Below are 26011 nucleotides of genomic sequence, written 5' to 3'. Positions count from 1 at the left end.
AAACACTTGAAGAACAAAGAACTGAAAAAAGTAAATTACTTTTAATCAGTTATTCATTAATGAATCATTTTCATCAAACAGACAACTTGATCAATTTGATGCTAATATTATTACTATGTTTATTAAATCTGGTATTTCTCTCTTCAAGCTAAAAGATTCTGAAATAAAACAAATACTTAGAAAAGAACACTGAGAGAGTAATTTCTATTAAGGTCTATTGAAAGGTCTATAGCAATCCACTGTATAACGATGACTGCAAAATCAAAGAAATTATAAGAGATTTCCCCTATGCTAGACAGATCCATTCTTAACATTTAATTGCACCACTGAATAGAGAAAAGTCAAGCCAATGTTTAAAACTTACTTTTTTAAGAAAATTAATTTGACAATAGTCATGTAAGACTTCAATAGTATGGTAAGCCTGTGGTCATTTATTGCTTATAACAAGACATGGCTACAGATGTTATCAGATAACATATTTGTAGAATTAAGAATTGATAATAAATTAGTATCATGTTTTCTTCTCAAAATAACAAATGCATTATGTTTGGCATTATTCCACTTCTAATATTGATAAAAAGTAATTATTAAATAAAAGTAAAGATATTTTAATATTTCAATGAACAGCAAGATTCTTTTGTACTAAATTGCATTTTGCTCTTGTAATTCTTATGAGTAAGCGTAAAATTGTTTGAGAGACCAAATCATATAGGAACACAACTAAGATGGAAACACAGGCTTATATTGGTTTCTGAGAATATGCATTTTGAACAACATATCCCTCATTGGTCCTCTTTTAAACTTTACAGCAATCTTGATGATAGAAATTACATGTATGTTATACATAATATTGACAACTGGATTCCAATGTACAGTACAATAAAATACTTGTATTTTATAAATGGGGGTTATGGTAAAATTCTATTAAAACAATAAAAATTAAAAGTTGGTGTAAAAAGTTGAATGTTTTGTAAATTATAAAAGGAGGGAGTATAATAAAATGCAATTAAAACTGTAAATTAAAAAGTTGGTGAAAGAAACAATAAAAGCCTGTGTTTCCATCTTAGTTGTGTTCCTATATGATGTGTTCTCTCAAGCAATTTTATGCTTACTCATAAGCAAGAATCTTATTGGACCATACTAAGGAATTAAGTAATTTGTCCAGAAGTAGCCATCTCATATTAAATTAAATAATTAGAAATAATTTAATTTAGAATATTGTAGGAGAAAAGATTGGCCCAAAACTTGCAACTTCTATTTATCATACAGATGTTTTGCCATTACACTATCTGGATCTACGTTGATCTTTGCTTACATACCAATTAATTTAGATATAACCATAGTGGTCACCATGGTGCAAAATGTGGATGACTTAACATCTGGCATGGAGGGCTGTGGACACTAAGTTGTTCCCATTTTGTGCTGTGAGTTATCTGGATAGTTAACTGGCAACGTATCTGTATGATATGCATGTGTTGCAGATTCAAGTCCCACTAGGTCAATTCCTTCTTCCAGAATTTAACATAAGATGGCAGCTTAACTGCCTACCTTTATTCAAATTAATTAGCATTAATGTAGTCCAATAAGAATCCAGCTGTTTATTTTAATACTTCAATTAGTTATCAGCTGGTTTGAAATAGCTTTATAACAATATATAGAAAAGATAAAGGCTGCTCACAAAAAAATGAGAGTTTGTAAAGATTTTTTCTAATAATGGCAAATATAGTTTTAGTACAAGAAACTTTTTGCACAAATAACAGAATATGTGCATTCTTAAATATTGCTTGTTTTTCTTTTTTAATAATCTAGCAAGGTTGATATGGTTCTGTCATGTAGATTGAGGGTGAAAATATCTTTGATAATACAAATATAATTATGATGAATAATACAGATATAATTATTTTTTATACTGTGCAATCATTGACTAGATCATATGATGTAATAACATTTACAGTTTTCAGTTTAATTCATTATTAGTATTTTCATCAGCACTTACATCACTTAGTTTCTGTATTAGAACAGGAAAACACAAAATAACACAATAATTGTAAACAATACAAATTAAAGTAGCGATATTTTAGTAAACCAGTAAGAATAAAAATAAAAAATAAAATGCAATATAAATGCTTAAATGATATGATATGCTTTAACAGTTCTGATAAAACATAAATTTAGATTTAGATCTTAAAAACATATCCATTATAACCTTAATTATTTTCATTATAGTTTTAGAGGAGTAAAAAGAAAGATTTGCATATTAATCATAAAACTAACTGGGAATGCTGTTGATCAGATAGACTTGTTCATTTTCAACAAAAATAATAAAAAATTTACATATTGCAAGTATATAAACGTTGGTTCTGCTTATGATGATGCAGCATATAATATTAATGTTGTTGCAGTTTGATTATCTGTCAAAGTTTTTCTGTTAGGACAATAATAATCTAATATCTAATTTATACAGCTAGATATGAGACATAAATTCAATTTACTATGAAACATTTTTGTTACTATAGTCTCCACTGTAAAAGTGTAGACATGGGTCAGCCCAATCTGGAAGGTCTATTGCAGATGAAAGGTATGAAGGAGGCATGTGAATAATGTGTGAGAACATTAGAATAAAAAGTAATTAATGAAATTTGTGAAAAAATAAAATAACAAAATTATTTATTATAAAGATGAAATAAAATTGTTTTAAAGATGTAAAAAACAAAATGGTTGAAAGATGTCAGATCCATGCCTCAACTTCCAAGTGAGGAACCACATTTCTCCTTCCAGTCCTTTTATCTGATGAAGCCCACTTCCTGCTCAGGCTGACTCATGTTTACTCTTCTGCTAGAAAACTATAGTAAGGATACAAAATCTTCAACATGTCAAACCAATACTTAATTATTAATCTGTTCTCTGAGTATTGCTTTGATTTGCTGGTGGAAATTGAATGCTATGAGTTGTTATTTACACTCCTTAAAAGTGAAATTGCATCACATAAACAAATGCACATATACACCTGCAAATTGAAGAACAGTAGATGTGACAGGGATGTGCAAATGATTAAGTTTGTGTATGCATGCGGTTATTTAGTATCTAGTTTTGTGTAATAAAGGCCAGCAACCAGCTTGGGCTGTAAATGCTGTCGGTGTTGGTTCATTGCAACAAAACTTTTGAAGAAACATAGAGAATGCATGAGATGACAGTGAGCAGAATACCACCAGTTAATGGCTGGAGAACAAGACCTCATTCTGTACAACCTCTCTGTCAATGTGTGCATTTGCCAGGTGTGTTGGGCACAACTTCAGTACTATCTGGTGATGTGTGACATGATGGACACAGGAACATATGCAAACATGCTGAAGAAGGAATGGATTGCACTAGCACATGACAGACTGCACAAATTTCATAGTTTCCATTACGACCTGTTCACCACAGCACATGACATCCAAGCTGCCTGTTGCTGTCAACAGGTAAATCTGTGCCCACTCAAACCATTTGCAACAGGTTGCACAAAGTTGACTGCATGCATGGCAACCAGCAATGAGGGTGTCGTTAACTGCTTGATACATGGCTACACATCTGGCATGGTATTTGTCATGGCAACTTGATTACTGAATGACATCAGGTGTTATTTACAAATTAATCCCACTTCTGTTTGTGGAGGAATGTGGACACCCATCCATAGTCATTAGACTGTGGATGGGTGTGGCAGTATCTTGGGGAACTACATGCAAGCCCTTTTTGTTGAGCATCACACTGGCCCCACACTGGAAATTGCAGTTGGGAGGCATTGTGTTTGATCAGTGGATAACCTGGTGCACATTTTTGGTACTCCAATAATAGACCAGTTCATCATATAAATTGTGGGGCTCACTAGTGCAGGCTGCATCAGATACAGTGTTCCAGCAAGACAATGCCCGACAGCATGTTGTATGGCAAACTCTCACCAACTGAATGGAATTCACATTATTCCCTGGCTGGCAGTTTCACCAGATCTCTCTCCCATTGAACACTCATGGGAGCTCATCGTATGTGAGGTGCACTGCAAACTATCATCACATACTATAAATGACATGCATGTTGCAGTGGATGCATGCAGCTTAGCATGGGCTACTTCAGGCAACCATTAATTGTCTCATTGATAGTATGCCTTGCCATTTAACAGATTGTATAGCTGCCCATGGGGGGCCATATTCATTAGAGAATAAATAGGTGTTTGTTGCATATCTTTGTTCCTTTAATTATTTGTACTGTATATATGTCTAACCTCTACCAATCCTGCAATGTGCATGTAGCTTTGCACATTCTTTTCTGGTGTTGCAATTTTACTTTTGAGGAGTGTAATAGAGTAGGTTATTTACAAAAAATGATTTATTACATCTTATCTAATTTTAATTAGTCTATCGTTCATCAAAAGATATAAATTACTCTCTTGGTAGTTGCATTTTTACGTCACCTCTTTCTGAAAGACCTCTTTTCAATGAACTAATTAGATTGGCACTCCACACTGACTACCTTCTCGATAACTGGATCGATGACTAAGTACTGTACATTAAACAAAAGCTTTACTATCTAGTAAATAATTTTAATGTAAAATCCAATAAATGTTTTTGATTTTACAGAAGATCTGCATCAGGTCAACAGCATTCTAAATTGAAATGCACAGAATCAATATTTAAATTTTTAAACAATTCGAACAAACTTAAAAATATGTAAAATATAGAATTGTATACATAAAGATTTGGTGGCATTTTTAGGATGTATAAAATTAAATATATGACAATAAAATTATTACAAAATAATAATAATAAATTCTATTTTTGTCATATATTTGCTTCTGTTTTAATTTTATACATCTTAAAAATGATACCAAATCTTTATGTATACAATTCTATATTTTACATATTTTTAAGTTTGTTCGAATTGTTTAAAAATTTAAAAATTGATTCTGTGCATTTCAATTTAGAATGCTGTTGACCTGATGCAGATCTTCTGTAAAATCAAAACCATTTATCGGATTTTACATCAAAATTATTTACTGGATGGTAAAGATTTTGTTTTATATACTTCTACAATGACAATCAACATATTTATAATGTAAATTAATATTTTTCTTAATCCAAATCTTCATATTTAATAGAAAAAAGGATTTAAATGCTTTTACTATAATTCTAACCAAATTTTATAATTTTATACTATATAATATTAAATTATTTCAACTAAAACTAGAACATATAACTTTTATATATCCCTGACAGAGCTAATTCAAGTATTTTGGGTCAGCGAAAGAAGAATCAAAGAAAGGCACGTAATAGAAAGAAAATGGCAAACAGAACATCTGAGAGTGACAACTGCACTGAAACTTCGGAAGAAAATTCTGACTATAACAGCACAAATGAATCTGAATTGGGACCTGATGACTTAAGTAAATACGGAAGGAAATTATATACTTGGCAAGAAAATAAAAATGCTGATAATACCATTTTAGATGTGGAAAAGATTCAGTTAAGTAAAAATGAATTTGATAAGAAAGAACAACTATCTGTCAGTTCAAATAATAACTGTTGTATAGAGTCACAATGTGAAAATAATAACAAAATGACTATGTCAAAATCTAGTCAACAGTTTACATTTGGTCTAAAAGAAAACCAGAAAATCACAATCATGCAGAGACCTTCATCAGCTGCAAACTTTCAGAAACCCATAGAGAAATCTTCGGGCATTTCAAATTTTGTCAAATCTCACTGCCTTTATAAACCTGGCGAGAAAAGAAATGACAAAGGTTCTCAGAAAGGAGATAATCCCCACGGAGAGACCAAACAGAAAAACAAATTCCGGAAAAGGAGAAGGTGGCGCAACAAAAAGAACAATGCAAACCACTTGACAAATGCACCTGCCAGCAACCAGCTACTAGAACAGAATATTCTGAAAAGAAATAACAACAGGATTAGTAAAGAGGAAGGTGGTAATTGGATTTATGACAATAAGCCAAAGTATTACAACAACAACAACGCGGAAGTTGCAAACAAGGCATTCGAAAATTGTAATCTTCCCAATGCATTTTGGATGTGTAATCAATCTGCAGAATTTGATCCCCAATATAGGACTAAGTGTATGGTCAACTTTGCAAACCAGGTAATGTTCCAGTTAGATTAGTAGTTTTGGTACCAAAACATGAAATGGACATTTGTTAGACAAGTTAAAAATCCACATTCAAAACAAGAATAGTCTGACTTTATATGTTTTAATATTTAACTTCATTATAGCATGATTATACAAGATATTCAGAATATCACATTTAGAACATTTCATTTGATATTTTCATAATTAAATATTTTGTGAATTATCAAAGGGGGAAAAAACACACAAGAAATTTAGATATCAAATTTAGAAATATTAGCAAAGGATTATAATTGCGTCACAAGTTCATTAATTCTTCACTTCAACGTATCATAACTATATGGTTTTTGGTATCAGTGGTATGATGATTTTATTCAATTTCACTAAATCAGAAACGAGTAGTGTAAATAATAAAAAATTATATACATATATATATATATATAAATATAAATAAATAGCTACAACTTTGTAACATACAAAAGTCTAAAAACACAAAAAAAATTGAAAAAGTTTTAAAATTTTATTAAAAAACAAAAATAACAATAATAATTTTTCTTTTTTTAATTAAAATTATGCAAGTCACACTATGCATGGTTACTTATTTTGGTTTGTTTAGGTTCGTAAAATGTAAACCGAAGGTTACGGCCACATTTTATAGTTTGTTAATTCTATATATCAAAGCATAGTTACAAACATTAAGTGGCTTTGGGTAAAAACAGTCTTTTTATTCATTGTCAAGTTGTTGTTTTTTTTTTCTTTTTGTTTTTACATTAGTTCTTGTTAAATTGTTTTCGTTTTGTTTAAGTTTGAACATTACGTATGTATATATTCTTTAGTTTTGTGTTGTCATTCTATGAATGACCAAATTTAAGTGTAATCTTTCTTCAGAGCATACACTTCAAATAAATGTTTTTCAAAGAAAGTATTCGTTTATATTTATATACGTGTATTAGATGGATACGGGTTTCGGATAATGTTAATTCACTAAAGACCGTAATAAAGTATGTTTTGAAATTTCTGTCCTGCATTTTCTGAACTTTAAACAATCTCATACTTCTATAAATGTCTTTTTGTCTACTTACTGTAGAAGAACTGTAAACAAAAATGGCAACTTTGCAACAGAGAAGGCACTTTATTTGTTCTGCAGTCTGCAAACTTGGAATCAGTCATCTTTGTGCAATAAGAATGTTTGCTTTACATAGTGGTTCACTTTGAAATTGTCTGCAAAATTCATGTTTTCCAGACAATTTCAAATTGATCCATCATTTAAGGCAATCAATTTTTGCAAACTGCAGAACACAAAATGCTTTCTTTGTTGTGCAGTTGCCAGTTTTCCTAGGGGCACTTCCTAGATGCAGCTGACAAAAAGATGTTTGTATGTAGACATAGATGAAACTCAGACATATACTCTATCAATTGATGCATATTGCATGCATCTCAGGTTGTAATTAACATAATCACAATAATTTAAAATGGTAGCATTATTTTTGGAGGACCTTATATATGGTCATCCAAAACAAATTATAAGTTTAGAATGGTTGCATATTATTCATGATTTGGTTGCTTTCAAAGAAGCAGTTGAATATAAATAATGACATGCAGTTATTCCAAAATGTTACAAACAAAAACTTAAGAATAAGGAATCAAACCACATATTGTATTGATTTTCAACACCAATAACTATATAGGATCTTAAATGTAAAATATGAGGAGAAACATTAAATTTAAAGTAAAATTTACCTCTAAATTCAGATTTAAAACTCCAGACATTTGATACTGGTATCAATATTAATATTTATTAAATAGTTTTGTGACATCTTTCAAGATTATACTAATTAAGTTTATTGTGCCAAATAACTTGAATAAAAGTTATGGAACAAAAATAAATTGCAAATGATCTTGAAATATTTTACAAATCAATGACAAAAAATTTAATTCTCATTAACAAAAGAAAGCTAAAAACATTAATGGTTCTAGATAATGATTCGTGAATATTTACTTTTTACTGTCAACAAATATTATTACAAATTAATTTTCTAGTTGTTAGTAATTAAATATAAGTCCAAAATTGCTTAAACACCATTAGAACAATTTAAAATCTATTTTAAAAACTTTCCTAGTTTAACAATACATTTATAGTTAGATTATTATAGTAATTAAATTTTTTCTAGAACAAAGTATAACGTTTTGTAACATCAAAACAGGTTATACAATGATTAAAATTTACAAGAACCAGACATACAGACTCAAGTTTATAATAAGAACCAGACAGTGTGATATGCACTTTTTTTAATAACATTTTCAAGTCATCTCTGAGATTATTATACAGATATAGTATCATAAATTCATACTTTGATATATGATCTGATCCGCTGGAATACAGCAATAATTTTTGTGTGCAATCTCAAAATTTATTATTATTTTAAAATATTCACTTCAGACACACACAGACACAGTATATCTTGGTTGATTTTAACACACTGATAATGGATGCATTTTTCCTGTAAATCAGACCCTGGGAAGTAGGATATGGAACTGTTTTCAGTTTGCCAGTCATTTTGCGTGTAATTTAGAGCCAAGGACGTAAGCTGTGGTGGTTAATAACTTTCCAAACAATTATACGAGTCACAATAAATTAGTTATAGCGTACAAAGACTTAGATAAGTATCGCATAATATTTTCTTGGTTTTGAGTCATACTATTGTTCTGGTAGAATGATTTATAAAAGTTTTCAAACTACTTTTTATAAATTTACACTTGGCCAAATAATTTATTCATTAGACACAGCATTTGCTTTCATTCTATTTTTCATATTAATAAATTTAATTATCTGTGTCATCTGCATGCTAGAGTTGAAACTTTCATTATTGGAGAAGATAATTTATCAAAATAAATTACTAAACAATTTAATTTTTTGTGTGTGTTATCCTAGCTATTGTCAGGTATCTCATGCTGCATATACTGTAATAGCATTGTCAAACAGCTTATACTGTGTGCACCATGCACTATAAGCCATTAGCATAGTAAATCAACTGACAACCATTGTCAGTCAGATTTTGCAGTCTACTTGTTTTGATTATTGTGAATATTATAATAGATACATATAAGACTATAATTATCATCATTTAGAAACAAATAATTATTATTAACAAAAATGCATTATTAAATAAAATTGAAGACTCCTTAAATGTCAAAATATGTAAACAAGTCATAACTGGTTTGTTCATTAGACATTTCAGGCATATACTTAGGTAGTCTGGAACAGACATTTAAAGTTTCAAAGCAGTTATGGCATCTGCCCACAACACTGTGATCCAGGATTGAATCTGGACCGTCAAAAAGCATAGGAATTTTTTACAATAGTCTATCATTGATATGCCAGACCTTGTTCATCACAATCTAGATGTCCCATTCTTGGTCTGGCCAAACCCGTGATGGGCTTTGAAAAAGCCCTATTAATGCTCACGGCAAAAATTGTCAAAAAAAAACCAACAACGTTTTAGAAAGTTAACTTGTAATCCGTATATAAAACCTGTAGAAAATATTTGGGTTATGCAGAGGCAGACCTACATTTTTGGTGCCCTGAACTGTTAACGGGGTTCCTTCACAACTAGCAACAATAGGGAAACATCCAACAAAGTCCAAAAACCCTTGCTGTCCTTGCAGGACCTCGAGGTCCAGATGACAGAAAATGGGTGGTGAGGTGAAGTTTTTGAAAATGGGACATACAGTGAACCCTACCAGTTTGAATAAAAATTTCTTAAGATGTGCTGTATCTTACAATTTTCAAGTTAGTTATTTTGAGTCCTTATGAAAATAGGCATTAGAGCATATTCTAAGGTCAATACTAAGTACCATCGCTTCAACCATTGACTTGTGATTCTCACTGCAATCAGTGGCGTAGCGTGAGTGTCAGCTGTCCGGTGCGGCGGAAAATGTCGCCGCTCCCTTATTTAGGTATTTCAATTTAAAAGACTAAAATTCAGTTTCGCCACAGAATAAGTAATGAAAAATTCCGGTCTCATTTCAATCGCCCGAATCGTAGGTGAGACAAAAATATGAAATGAAATGGTTTAAATTTTTACAAGATGATATTATTATTTATTGTGAAATTTTGCTGCCCCCACTACGCTACGCCACTGACTGAAATAGGCTTATTTTACTATAAGAATAAGATCTATTACTTAAAACACTTAAGAATACGCTCCAAACGCTTAAAAAACTTCATCAGTTTTTTTGAAAATTCTCTCATTGCTTTAGGGGTTCCCGAATCCTAAGCTTCTTTAGTTTAATACTAGAATTGTCACTGGTCTATGATGCTCAAGGACTTTATTAAAAAAAGACTACAATAATATTAAAGAACTGAAAATTCCAATAGAAAACATAGAATAAAATTTCTATTATATATTACATAATAGAAACATATACATTATTTTTTCCAGTTTTCTAAAGTACTGTTATAATTAAATGTCTTAATCTAGACATTTATTTGCAAGTACTTTGTTGCTATATTAGAATCACATGTATTAGTAGACCGTTGATTAATGGAAACTACCTCTTATATAATGTCATATGAAAGATGGACTACGTTTATAAAAGTATAAGCAGGGCCATTGAGAACTCGTATGCTGCCCCTTAATTGCTTTGTTTTTGTACAAATGAAATGTGTAGAATATTTATTTATTAATAAAAAGCAGTCTGAAAGATTTTATTATCTGTTAGTTAAAATAAAATTTATTTTATAAGGAAAGGAACTAATACAGGCTCCTAAGTTTATTTTGGGCCTGGGGAAAACCCAGCTTCCATCTCTAGATAACCCTGTCTTAAAGAATTGAAAAGAATTAAAACAATGGAATGCTTGATTAAATGTTAATTATTTTAATTTGTTTTTCAGAGTTTTTACAATTTATCTATAGAGCCTCTCTCGATGTCTCGACAGGCCACTACAATCGAAGCTCTTGTATTAAGAAAGAAAATATATATTTTTGTCAAATTTTTAATAATCTTTTTCTTACTATACAAGAAATGCAATAGAATGAATGATTTATAATAATCGTTTTTGAGGCCTGATCCAAATGGTCCCGAGACCCCTTACAACAGAATCTACCTACCAATTACTTTGAAATAACATTGAAATTTATATTGAGAATTTAAAATTAAGTAAATATTCCAAACGCGTTTCCTATATATTTTCTAAGAACTAATGATTTTAAAACCGTATATGAAGAGACCAATGAATTTGATGCATGTATTACTGTTGCTTACAACTTAGGAGTAGGAACACAACTTCCCTCTACTTTTCACGACTAGGTGCATTCAGTTTTACTAGATTTTATTTACTTATAGAAAATTCTCTTCCGTGTAAATAGACCAGCATCAACTTTTTCTATCTTTTGAATTTACTTTGTTAAGTGTAAAGCATGAGAGACTATAAATAGAATTAATTTTCATATATCCTTGAAAAGGACCTCCAGTTTAAATTGTCTTAATTAACCGGAAAACCAGTCTTTGATGTTATTTCATTTGCTCCAGATCTCTGTGTTAAAAATGGAACTTCACAGGTGTTAATGGCACTACGTTTAAACAGATTATTCCTCGTGTGTCACACTACACGATAGGTTAGAGTAGGAAGTTATGTAATTAAAGTTGTAAAGCCATCAAACACGTTAACCCACTTTGAAGGTGTGAGAGTTACGAAGCAGTGCAGAAAATGTGTTCGGTTACGAGGACAGTATCACGCTTAGTACAAGATGGTATGTCATTTTTCTGGATGACATAATGTAAAGTATGCCTTTAGCGATAATTCTTCGTTAGAAGTTTTCTTCTCTGATAATTTTGCACTTTTTTCTAGTTCCATAACTGGTTGAATATTCCAAAATTGATCTTCCATGTAGATATACAGTATAGTCTATATATATATATATATATATACGTGTTTGCTATTACGTGCATAAATTTAAGTAAAACAATCAATGTAGTTCTCAAAGTGGCTTAAAAACTATGAGAAAATGAAAGCTCTAGTATTTTCTATTTAAAAAAATGTATGGGTATTTATCGTAGTCACAAAATTCTCTTTAATTCCTCAAAAAAATTTAACGTTGGTTCTTATCACCGATAACTTGGGCAGGTCTCTAGTATGGTGGCTTTATCTCGGAATCATTATTTAGAATTGGGTTATAAACATAAGAAAAATACGACATACCTAAACGTTTGTTTGTAGCGTGCAAAACACTAAATCATCTGTCAAACCGGAACCTACGTCAAATATAACTATCTCTTACGTGTGGTGTGCGATTTCTGTGTTCGTAGATTACAAAAATGTAGAATTATCTTGCAGTTTTTATGCATCGCATCTTTAAGATCATTTAAAATTAGTAGTAAAATTAGAATTTTGTATCTCCTGCAAATATCGATCATTACCCTCGTACGCACGCAATTAAACTGTTGAACAATTGATTTGCGCTTCCTAATTTATTAAAGTGAATGTTGACAGAGATGGAAAGAGAGAATAAAAAAAAAGTAAACCATCCCGTAAGAAGAGCAAACTAGCTTAAAGGTACAAACGGTAAATACAGGGGTGCAAAAAGGGGAAAACGAGACACTCACCTGCAGAAGAATGCAGATTTATGGCCAGGTAATGGAACCGCTATATACATACACACACCACATCTGCCTTCCCTTAATGAAGCCGATCCACGAATAGATGCAAAGAAGAAAAAAAAATGCCGTGACCTACTTTGGATCCCGATCTACCGGTATCAAACCGACATTCCTGTAATTCATTGTGGATATTCTGCTTCAGTTGGCTCGACGTGTGGAAGGTGCTAACAACGTCTTTAATATCAGGTAGGTAGTGTTTCTGTATTTGCGTATCGTTTCGCCAACGTGAACATTAATTAAGCGTCACTAACTCGGAACGTGTACAAAAATTCTCGATCCTATGTCATTCCTGTGCCGTGTTTGGAGCTTAGGAGGTGTTTAAAATGTTGAAAATGTATTTTTTGCTCATCACGATTCGACCGAATGATGGTTTTGTGTCCCTAATTCTAAAGGTTAACACTGTTTTTATTGTTTACTATCGAGTGCCTGAGGTGAAGGTACTCGATACCTGACGGGTCATTCTACTGGCAAAAAGTTGCTCGGCAAACGTGGTCAAACGCTTCCTACTGTTTACGCCCGATAAGGATCTAGTGAAGAATTTACACACATTTCGAGTGTTGGTTAACAAATTTTTGCTTACAGAAACGTTTTATTTTCAGAACACGATGACCTACCCGAGATACTTATATTTTGTCTCACTGCTGTTTACAATGGTGGTGTTGGGTGGGAGCCAGACTTCGAGACCTTCGTCGTTGGGGTGCAGCTACGAACCCGATCGCCTCAACATGATGTGCAGAAATACCACTTTAGATAACATTATCCACTCTGTAAGGATTCTAGATGCTGCGGCAAACGCCAGTATACAAACTAAGTCTATAGAAATAACGGATTCAGTGGTTCCTCATCTTCCTTACATTTTTCCATCCTTCAATACCAGTCTCGAATCCTTATCGCTAACTCGTTGTCGGATGGAGTTCGTCTACCCCGACGCATTCTCCAAATTGGGCGAGACCCTTAAAATGCTGAATCTCTCGCAGAACAAATTGCACGCTGTGCCATACGCTCTTTCTGTGTTGAAGAATTTGAAAGTGTTAGATCTAAGTGACAATCAAATAGTTTTTCTCAGGCCCAGCCCCGTCTTCGATGGATTGATAAACCTGAGAGAATTGATCCTGGATAGAAATTTCTTAGGATTATCCTCCCGACACGTGACAGACGTCAGACACCCGAATTTTTCAGAGCCTCTTGCCAACCAAACTCGCTTGTTAGCCTCTAATATAGGGAGAGAAGATTTTGATTTGGGTGTCACTGTCAAAACCTTAATCAAGTTGAGTTTAAAGGGAAATAAATTGGGTAAAGTTCCGGACGAAGTGTTCAAGACGTCATTTCCATCCTTGCGTTATATCGATCTTAGTCATAACTTGATCCAAGCTCTTCCCGAATTCAGCAACCATCTTTTACCCAAGTTGGAAGTTTTGTTGTTGAATTCAAACTTGATACAAAGCGTGGCCTTTTATTCGCTTCCGGTTAAGCTGTCTCATCTAGATCTTTCAGGTGAGTGCTTAATTAGTATGCTTAATGCATTTAACACGATATTTTTTCTAAATTAATATTGTTGTTTCGGAGATGATTTCGAAGCAAGTTATTTTCGACTAAAAAACAGTACGAAATTAATAATAGAAGGATGTTGCCAGTTGTTTAACCAGCTACTGGATAATTAACCCGTAGCGCTGCTCTATTTTAACTGCAGTAAACATTATCGTATGTGATCTGAACCCATAATAAATAGATTTAATCAATTACTTATTGTTCATCGTTGCGAACGTGCATCGAATCTCATTGCTCGGACTAGAAAAATAAGGTTTGGAAATCAGGAATTTTATTTGCTTCGACAATGATTATTTCGTGTTAGTGGTCTTATTGAGCCTATTCTTTTCACAAATTTAATTATTTTCTTGAAATTCTCAGTTACTGATTTTATGTTGATTACTCTTATAATGATTAGCAAACTATTTTTGAGAGCAATTCCTGTTACGTTGAAACCAGTTGCTTCAATTCATCGAGGAATGCTTCGAAAGATGAAACTTTACATATTAAACGCGAATCAATTGTTTATTTTTGTTTTAGTAATCCACCCGTGCAAGGATTATTAAAATTCTATTGAAAACCTTCAAGGTTATAAAGCAGCAATGCCGCTCGCCTTGGGAATAAATGATTGTTTCCTTTGTTCATTGAAAAACGTCTAGATTTCTGAACGTATAGGCCTACCTGGCATTTCTTGTCCTACTTATCTTACTTATCAGGTTAGCCTCATTCTAATATAGCGCCTTTGATAGGAATTTGAGGTTTTTTTCTCGTGTTCTGTCTGTCTAAGCCATTGTTTTTAGTTATAATTCCAGTACTGATAATTTTTCTTAACAGATACCAAACGTGATTGTACCGATGTTACGAAAACATGTAAAAGTAATTGAGTCTTACAGAAGCATCTCCAAGGCTCAATTATAGATTTTGAACATCATTTATAATATTAAGGATAATAGAGAGTCCCACTTCATATTTTTCTTTTGTGTCACTTCATTACATTTAAAAAGGTAAAGGGTGTATAACCTCTTCATACAGGTCACGAGACTGCTGCACGAAACTATTATTACTTAGATAAGAAAGTTATGAAATTCTCTTCTGTAGATTTAATTTTTAAATTTCTGACCTCGTGCGTGCAAAATTATACGTGGAATAATGTAATATTAGTATAAGGAACCTAATTACAACTAATTTCTTTATAGATAATCCTTTCGAATGCAATTGCGAAGCTCTTTGGCTTTACGAATGGCATCATCACAGTAACAATACCGTACTGCTTCCTGCTTGTCAGTCTCCGAAGCACAATAGAGGACTACATCTTTCTTCTATAGAACAACGACGTTTGTGTCCGGAAGAGAAGAATTCTGTCAGGTATATCCACAAAAGTACGTGGAAATACAGAATTTTAGCAACTACTACCACTTCACATTCTATAATCGTCACCTGGGTGGTAGAACGAGAAGGTTTCGATTCTTGGGGTCTCGTTTATCGTCGAGCTACCGACAGCCCTTATCAATTGATCCTTAGCAACGACCACAGAATTATCAAACACTCTTCGGAGGGACCCAAACGAGAAGTAGTGTTTCGCGATCACATCGAAAAGTTGGATCCCGCCACAACTTATATAATCTGCGTGGCCATAACGCAAAATAAAAAGTATCTGATGGAACCTGCCAGATGCCATAAAATAACTACCGAACCCTCCGTAAAACAAAAAAGCCCTAAATTTGCTATTGTTTTAACTGGAATATCTACAACAGAAAGGACAATCGCAGTTAAATGGCACGTTATTACGGAAAACAGAACAGATACGTCAATAGATGCTAGAGAACTCATTTGGAAGTTAAGCATTCGTCGTTTCGCTACATTAAATGTCACACAGATGATCGTAAAAACGCCTTTCGTTCCTCGTTCGGATAAAAATCACGAATATATCGTAGATAACTTACAGCCGGGTTTTGGGTACACGGTTTGTCTAGAATCGGGTTCGGTAGTAGAAGGACGTGACGCAATTAATATTCCATCTTATCCAATCGGGACGGTGAATCATAAAACGGAAAACGTCCTTTGCAAAGAAGTAACGACTGTGGCAGAAGAAAATTTGCCAATTACGGAAATAGCAGTCGCAACCACGGTTTCTACCACAACCACAGTTTTCGTGGCAGTTATCATATTCTTCTGTTGTCCCAAATCGATTTTCCAGTGCCGTGCCAAAAAACTGAAGGATAAGTTATTGAAGAAGGAACATAAATCTCCTCTGGAAGAAGAAGATATAGTATCTAATAATTTAAATGATGATAAAAAAGTAGAAATAGAGGGTAACATGGAGCCAAATTCCAATTTGCAAAATCTTCGTTACTTTGGTTCGACGTTAGGAAGTCAAAAAAAGAAAATAACCCCGGTGGGTATACCTCAAGTTCCTTCGATAAGTCCTCCGGTTGTTCCTCCTCCGTTGAATATTTCCGAAATCCCCCCTTTAGCGAGTACTCCCGAAGTCCTGGCTCCACAAACCGAAACGCAATCCCCCGCAGACGAACCTACGCCACCCACAACCGACGAATCATCAAATTACACATTGTCTCCGGATTACGAAGAGTCGGTGCAGTCGACCGAACAGGAATCTAACGAGACAAACGAAGACGAAGGTTATCTCACCCCAAAAACGTGGAGGAAAAATCGCAAAAATAGAGTCTCCAGTTTCAATAACGGCGAAGGATACATTCATCCGAAAGATATACACTACTTGGGAGGAAGAAAAGTTCAAGTCTTCATTAGAGGCTCGCGCACGTTACCGCGAAAAGCCTTGGTACAGCCTTCGAGCAACGAGCCTTGCGTCTTTCATCCTCGTTACAGTTTGCCTCACGCCTGGAGGAGGAAAGCGAAAGAATCGAACACGCAGCAAACCGAAGAAAGCTCCAATACGGCGGCGTTGTGGTTTAAATCCGGTTCTAGCGAGGACTTTTCTTCCTTGAGGATGGACAGGAAAGATTCTAGGAAGAGTGGCAAAAATGATCCTAAAAATCCTTATTGTATAGAACACGTGTAAAATATTTCATCTGCGTAAAATCACCATTTGATGAGGAAGAGACTTTTTAATGTAAATTTTATTTATGAGACTGGGAATCTCTATTAACATATTTTTTTACAATTCTGCTATTAACATATCATTAAAAGAAAATATATTTTTATACGTAGTTACGATGTTTGCTCAATTTTAAACCATTGATAAAACTATTCGATAAGATAATGTGGTTTGCATCCGATAGATGGCGGGATGTAAAATAAAAAAGTTAAAACTTTAAACTTCAAAACTCTATCGACATTTAAATTCTCTCCCCGCAAAAAATAACGATTAATTTTATTCTTATTCAAATATTTTTGGAAAATTACAAAATCTACAAAAAACGTTATTAAATTAAAAGGAAAAAAATTGTAGATGGCGCTAGCGTTAGTTTTTATCTTTTTAAATCGCTTTGATCAATTGCCAAGGCAACGAACTCTGGTTTAAGGATAGCGTGCGTTAGCGCCACCTACAATGTTATAGAAGTGTTGGAAAGATTTTTTTTAAACTTTTTATTTTTTCTTATTTTAAATTTATTTAATAAATTTAAATTGCTGTATTTTAACGCACAACCAAAAATAATTATTATTTACCAAAGCGCGCATATTAATTAAGTAAATATTAAGGAATTTGATACGTTTAATATTCAGCCGCAGCTAATTTTAGTCATTTAAAGATTAAAAAGTAAAAAATAGTTATGAGTATTGTGTAAGATTTTATGCCAATTAATTATGACGTGTTGGAATTTTGAACGTGTGCTAATTCTGTAGAAAAATTGGTAATTGCACTACGTGTTAGCGAGTGCAACGCTTGCATTTCTGCAGTCTACAACTTTAAGGTTTTTCGGATTAAATCCCCGTATAAAACATGACTCTGGTGTTATCGTTGAAAACTTTATAAACTCACTCAATCGTATAATGGCGCGTTATACCGAAACAAGAAGATATTTGTTAGGGCCCTAATTCCAGAGGGTTTTCAAATGAAGTTTTCTTTTTATTTATCGTAGTTATAATTGACAAAAAAGTTTTTACTAAGCGTTACAATTTCAAACGAAAGGTATATTTATTATGCCAATATAATTTGTTTACAAGAACACAAAAGTAATGGGATTGACTCTCTCCAATTTCATTTTGGGGCCTTATCTGATTACATTCTACACTTTCCTCCAAACATACCCGTCCTACGCAACGCGAAAGTCTCCGAGATCCGTAACAAGCTACTACAGTCGTAACTTGTATGGAATTTTTAGACTCGTTAAAAAAAATAATATTGATTATATTAATTCAAATTTTCTCCCATAAATTCAATTAAAATTACACTTCCTCAAATCCTCGTTCGATATTATTATTATTATTATTATTAAGCATTCAAATATTATCGACCGGAAACACGATTCTGAGCACTAAACTTCATCTTGTACTCGACACATTCGTTGGTTTGTGGCTTAATTTATCACGGAGTAGACTTCTTTTTAATCGAGTGGTGCTTAAATATTTGAACAGACAAGAACTACGCTCAAATTACTCAACAACAAAACATTCGACCGGACTGTCGAGTGATTACTTAATGATTTTTATTGTATTGGCTTAATTAAGTTGTCTTTCGTTGATTCGCCTTTATTAAAGACATTCTACGCGCTTAAATTCCACCATTGCCACGTATAATTTACCCCTTTTTTCGTCTTTTATGTGGAAAAGAATGCGAGATAATGAAGGCAATTTAGTTTTTTTTTTTCTTTTTTTTGTAAGGAACAGAATTACTATTAACGTGTGAATGTGGCATCGAACAGACAGTTACCCGACATTCGGTAGGTTTATTAAAAGAGTTTTTAATAAACTACTTACGAGTCTACGATAATAGATAAAGAACAGAATTTGGAGGACCTTTGACATTTTCCCATCATTTGTGTCAGCCGTGTATCCAGAAGAAACGAGTTGATCAACTTGCGTAACAACACACCAACGAATTAATATATCGAAGAATTATAAAGAAATCTCATCTTGATATCGATTCTAGAGATGAATTTAATGATACGGTGCCATTTTTTCACAAGTCCACCTCTGGAAACATATTCTCACCCACCTATACCCAAGGGTTGGCTCGTTAGCCAGATAATTTCACGCTCGATTGGTTCGATATAGATTTTTATCCGATGGTAACATAGTCAAATAATGCTTTGCAAAACATACACCGAGTAATTAATTTTATAACGGTGTGATATGCTCCACGCATTTAAAAAAACCGAAAGAATAAAGAATAATCGCTGGCGTGAAAGTCGAAATCGTGTTTTACTTGTGCGAAACAATGTTTTTGCCATTCGATTGTTGCTAAATAAAACATCTCGGACGATTTTTTTATACACGTCCGAGCCAAAAATCAATGGAGCGTCGGTGAAAACATTTCGTCAACACGCTCCATTATTTCGGCCAGCTTTGGAAAAGTCACTTTCTATCCGCTAGAGGGCGATGTACTTCCGGTCACCGAGACGGAAGTCGCTCAGTCTGGTTGATAAGTCGCCGCTCGGCGTAGAAATCATGGTCGAACAATGATCATCATTAACTTGCCTCACGAACTCTCAGGTATTTGTATATTCTGGAGAAAGGGGTGAAAAACCCACAGACCACCATTATTAAAATCTTTGTGTGTTCGTTCGACTGGTCATTGACTCGGTCGAACGGGAAAGATGGCATTGACAAAATATTGTTTCTATATCTACTTCATTTCTTTTTAGTTTTTTCTAGTTACAGTCCATCGATTGTAATTGTTAAAAATTGTCACCTGCGGAAATGTACTTACTTGAATGTAACACTCGACTTGCCGTCTAATTATTTGAAATTTTAAAAAATAAAGTTATTTCATAAAACTATTCCACGTCACAATTGTTTCTCTTACGAAAATTGAACAATCGAATCAAATTAGCGTGGTTGAAATCGATTGTTTTCTAATATATTTTAAATAAAAAATTGCCCATTATTGAAATTGATTGTTTAACTTGCTCAAATGACACACGATTAGTCGAAACACAGCAATTGTTTTATTTAAAATCGATTATTGAAATCGACAATCGTCGACTTCGATAACACAAGAGGAGGTAATTGAGCCATTTAATCATTTTTCTATTAAGTATGCAAATTTAAACAATTATTAACGTGTTTGAACACGCGTCGCAATTGATTTTTCAATTTTTGCTGTATTTTTTTAAAAATATACGTATACAATTTTTAAAATATTAATTGTTTTGAATAGAATTCGGGAAACATTTTTCCTCATATTTATAGCTATAAAACTTTACTTTTTAATCCGAATACATTGAAAATTTGTGTGGCTGATAGATAAAAAGTAATCTCATCTACCAACCCGCAAAATTAAAAGCGTTTTAATTTCCTTCGAAGCAATTAAAACTTTATTAATAATTTAAAACACTCGATCCCGGGTTCTGTACATTTATTTGAGTCCTCTTGTTTTGATTCTGTGTTGAATTTTTTTACTTTTGCAACCAGTTTTTGATGCTCCGTCGACCATGCTTTATGCTAAATATAAATATCTATTCTAATTAAAAATGATTTAGGATAATATATCAGAATTATTTTGGAAGGATCATTTGAGAAAATCCATTAAGGATCCGGTACGTGGTTGTTTTCGCCATCCTTTTATCATTAGAACAGAAAAATGACCAGGAAATGCTACGCTCGACCTTTATCTAGATGATCGAAAGTCAGAAAATATTCGATTAATTCGAATTCTCTCTTTTTATAAATAAATCACCAAGCTGTCAAAAGTAAAGAAGAAAAAAGTTTTCGAGATGAAATCATTTTCTATTATTTTTCGTGGGGGTGAAACGGTTGGATGAACTTTTATCTTGTATGATTGGAAATTGCATGCAATTTGATATGGTATCTCTACAGCCGAACGTACGCTGTAGCAATTTGATAAAGTTCCTTCCGAGGACATCGTCTATTAAGGAAAAACCAAGCATCTACTCCTATTTAATTTACTTATAATTAAACGGTAAAGAATTTTTAATTAAATTAATTCACGAACTTTGATTTCGTTCTTTCTTCTAAATGTGGCGTGTAAATGATTACCGGGTGTTTAATTATGCTTTTATTTCTGTTTTTGATTCGAAAATATAAAAACATTAGGAAAAAAAATAGTAAAAATTTGCATACGTACGGGTTACTTAATTGTTGCATTGGCAAAACGCCATCTATTACTTAAAAATTTTAATTTTTGAATGTTTGTATCGGTCAGTTAATGCTAAAGAATAAACCGAGAAGAGTGAATATACGAATTAAAGATAATACAGAGGAATTTTGTTTAAAAATATCCACGTCCTTAGAAAAGTCGAAGTTACTCGTACGATGTTATCCATTAAGGCATCTTATGGGTAACTCCCTTCCATGAATGGGATGCCCTAATGCGTGGGAGGAACAACCTTCGTAATACATGGGAGTCGCTCCTCCCACACATTACGACATCTTCCTCTTCCTTTTTCTCCTTCTTTCAATATCTAAAAGTTTTGTATATCCGACATTTTCCTTTATTAAATCGAAGGTAGGGCATTTCGCTCTTACTGTTAAAAGTAATTTTTCTACTTTACAAACTTGAAGTCTCACACCGGAATTCCTTCTAATGTGGAGTCATCTCAGGCTATTTCGTAGATTAAAATCTATAAACGCCATATTAATTACTCGCTTATCTTACTTCCTGTCCACTTTCTCCTTCTGAGAAGAATAGATGGTAAGATTCTCTAAGAATTAATAGATTCTATACCGACTGAAAAGACAGAAAACCTAAGTTTAGTGTGAGAGAAATACATTATATGACAACGGGGCATCTCTCGCATTAAGCTAAAACTATCGCATTGTATATCAAAAATTGAGATTCGAGTTAAGCTCGAAATATAAAAAAAATGAATCTTTATTTACAAAATTAGAGATAATTTTAGCCCGAAATACTTAGAAAATTCCTCGATCTTTTTATTTTTCCGTCGTTTTTACCCGTGCACGAAGTATAAAAACAAAAGACGTTCTTAACAACTTGTCGAAACACCTATTAAACCATCCACTCAAACTGGATGAACATGAATAATTTTCAAACTCGAGAAAATTATAGTAATTTTTTAAAATGATCGTCCAGTCAAAAAGTTTAAAATGTTTTCTTAATAATTAAAGCACGACAGTTGCATTTCGAGACATACGATAGAAAATATGCGCAATTATAAAGCAAAGAAAACACTTTCTACAACGGATTCTTTCTATTTGTACCTGTAACTGGTTGCATAAAAACAACCTCTGTACACCAAAAAACTCTTCTTTTTCTCGGCTTTTCTATTATTTATCTAAATAAATTTATTTTATAAAAGGTACGAGTTAAATGTAGCAAGAATAGTTATTTTAAGAACATCTAGTACTTTTCAACCTTTCTAAACTGGTCTTCTCTTCTAATGCTATGTGATATGAAGCCATCGCTCGCCATTTACTTGTTACAAACTATTTTAAACTAAATTTGTATATTTTTAATTTATTTCTCCCGAGATAATTGAAAAATATAATTTCTACTATTTCTAAATACCCAATTCTCTGTAGGTAAACGAGAATATTATGAAACAGCGCTGTATTACATATTTGATAAACGAAAAAAACATAATAATATTGTGTTTGGAAAGTCTTAAGTATAGAAAAACTCTCGCTAATTTGAATTTATTCATTGCAAATAGTGATCGAGTTTCATAGCGTGACCGACAGACGCGCCCAGAATTACATAATCTACCGTTTAAAAGTAGCATAGATCGATGGAAAATGGTTAATTTTCTATATCACTAAGAAATATCACTTTTTTAAACGTTAAGACGGTATTTTGTGTTCCGCCATTGTTGAAAAAGTGCCCGAACAATGGAGGAACACAAAGTACACGTTTCCGAGAAAAGAACACGCTGTATTTATTTTAAGGGAAGGAAAAAAAAAAATTAATTCAGATTGTACTTGATCGAGGTGTAGCCTACGACTAGTTCGAGTGTTCAAGAACTGCGACGAAATTCCAATGGAATTAGATAAATTTTTAAAGACCCGTACGATACACATTCACGGTTCTATAAGTTATTTCGTCGTTTTTATAAAAATTGGGCGGAGTCGGATTCTCACGCCAAACTTGTAGATTGTTGTACCAGGCACTTTTGTATACCTAAACACAAATGGAACAGGTTTTTAGACTGCACCCTGATGTATTGTCGAAAAACAACCCTTCAACTACCGCACACACACGAAAAAAAAAAGGAACATTAAAACACACGGAAGCTATCTTAAGACGTGACACTGGAAATTGTCGATGACCAATTAAACTGCAGTTTAAATAAACTATGTTTAAAAGCCTTGAAAATATTTTAAACATGTCATGAAATCTTATATCATTCTTTTTTAGCTTAACGACTTCGAAGCCAACGTGATATTGCTGAAAGATAATGAAGAGAGAATAATGCTGATAGGTCTTTAAACTGTTTTCTTTTTAAATCCACTTTGTAATAACCTTCCAGGTGTTTTTAGAAAATTTCAAAAATATTCGTGAATATTTCTGGTAATTTGTCTTTTTGCCGCTTTACTTTACAAAAACCATAACAGATGGCGCTGCGAGACGTTATAATCGATAGTATACGGCTCCACCTGTAATAATTGTAAAAGAATTTACAGCGCCGCCTATTATTTGAAAGTATATGTTCGCAACAGTAGCGCCGCTCGCTAATTTAATAAATGAGTGTTGTAGCGCCACCTACTATTTTAATACGATTTAGAACACGAAAACGCCATCTGTTAATTATAAATAATATCTCGTAACGCTTCATCCGTCTTAATAAGTAATTTAATAATTGAATTTTTTAATAGAACTGTGTAATATTTTAATAAAAAGTTTTATAATGGCAATTTAAAGCTTTAATAACATCACGTAGGCATTGTTATCGAAAGAATTAAAATTCTTAAAAGTGTTTTCTTAACAACAAGAAACTGACGTAAGTTATGGTAAGTAGAACGCTTGATTTAGTATTAGCTATTGTTTAAAAATTCTTAACACCTCTACTGGATATGTTTTAAACACTTAACGACCCACCTTATCGGCATTATTCGCTCTTATTTTTAGTGTTTTTTTCCGGCTTCGGCATGCCGAACAGTGTGTGTTATCGCACGACGAGTGTTAAAATCCTCATAAATGACGTCATTAATTATCAATTACGCGCATATTCTCGAGTAATTAAGCGAAATATTTAAGTGACACGTTTCGCGGTACAGGTGTATTTAATGAATCTATACATTAGCACGAGGATCGCATTTGTTCCTTTATCAACGTCACACAAAAGATACAGTTTGACGGACGGACAATGGATATTTAATCTTATTGGAAGAGCTGCCATTCTTTTTTGTACGTCGGATGAAAATACAGAGGGCAAGAAAACTCTTAACTTTAACACACCAAAACAAAATTTACATTTATCACGAATTGAGACTATACAAAACGCTATTAATTAGAGTGTGTTTAATGTCCCCAATTTTCACTTTTTTTTATTTTATTTTGTTTTTTTTTTTCCTGGAACGAACTCGAAAACTCGAAAGGAGTGGAATTTTTTCACGATATTTTCGTATAAAAACGAATTTTTTAGTGCGTATTTTAGATTTATTTTTATGTCAGGCAATTATCCTCGTTTTTTGGAGGTGTTCGCTCGCCAACTTCTAAATTGCAACGGGATTTTTCAGCCGTCGAGAAAGATTTTTTACTATTTTCCAATTGGCGTAGCAAAATATTACTTCACGTTTTTTCGTACCAACAAATACATTGTTTCCGGGTGACGTCATATTCTCACGATGGCGCAAAATTTTCGTAAAAATCGTGCAGTTTGTAACGATCGTTCGGTATTGTTCGAAAATATATTCGAGAGTTGCCCCCTGTTTTTTTTTTTTTAAATTTAGACAAATGTTTCTTGGGTGAGGTTTTCGACAATACTTAACTCTATAAGAAATCTATAGAACTGGTCACGTTTCGCGGATATCCGAGATATAAAACTTATAAAAATAATACTTTTTCCCCCTGCAATTACAATATATGACGTTCTCTGTATCGATACCGAAACAAAGCTTTCGCTCGTGTTCTACTGTACGTCGAAATCCTATTAAAAGATGTATCGTGCGGTACGCAACGTCGCTACGATTGGCTATTACTAATGAAAGAGACGAAGTTAATGCATGGCTTACAGGGAACTATGTGACAAGTTAATTAGTAAAATTAAAACAAAATAACTTTCATCAATTCTGGAATTTTTGAATTTTTTCTAACTTTCGTAATATCGGAAGATTTTGCCTTAATCTTAATTAGCTACGGGCACAACGGAGGGGTTCGTGTCGATAAGAACACTGGTTCCGACCAGAAACTTTTTAAAAAGAGACATTATCTAAATGCAAATCGATGCAAATTAAGTTGTTTAACTAGTCGAAGAGTTTGGGAAGAAGCTAATTATTGAAATATTAACGACGAAATTCCAGTAAAATAGTAAATTTTTAGGTGGAAATTTCAGATTAATATTAATATATAGGACTTGTATGATCAAAAACTTTTCCACTTCGACCAAAATCGTCCCTCGACTCGGTCCAATTCGGCAAAAAAGCAGCGCGAGTC

At 32.9% G+C, this 26011-nt stretch overlaps 2 protein-coding genes across 3 annotated transcripts in view; both read left to right on the top strand.

Annotated features, from left to right (window-relative positions):
- LOC111622379 (protein kintoun-like) overlaps positions 1-7129 on the top strand; it is a 64759-nt gene extending 57630 nt beyond the window's left edge. For both annotated transcript variants that reach the window (XM_023364738.1, XM_023364740.1), the window contains one exon: positions 5250-7129. In XM_023364738.1, the coding sequence (XP_023220506.1) occupies positions 5250-6147 (898 nt within the window). In that variant the 3' untranslated portion in view covers positions 6148-7129. The remainder of the gene's footprint in view (positions 1-5249) is intronic.
- A 6064-nt stretch (positions 7130-13193) lies between these two features.
- Positions 13194-17438, top strand: LOC111622380. The gene is made up of 2 exons (XM_023364741.1): positions 13194-14265; positions 15495-17438. Exons 1-2 carry the CDS (start codon positions 13377-13379, stop codon positions 17336-17338), a joined length of 2733 nt encoding a protein of 910 aa, XP_023220509.1. The 5' UTR covers positions 13194-13376; the 3' UTR covers positions 17339-17438.
- Positions 17439-26011: the final 8573 nt, after the last annotated feature.

The sequence above is a fragment of the Centruroides sculpturatus genome, unplaced genomic scaffold (genome assembly GCF_000671375.1).
Source record: "Centruroides sculpturatus isolate CEXI.00-Female unplaced genomic scaffold, Cexi_2.0 scaffold7, whole genome shotgun sequence".
Classification (NCBI taxonomy): Eukaryota; Metazoa; Arthropoda; class Arachnida; order Scorpiones; family Buthidae; genus Centruroides; species Centruroides sculpturatus.
The sequence above is the reverse complement of the archived record's forward strand: the minus strand, read 5'-3'. Positions and strand labels throughout refer to the sequence as shown.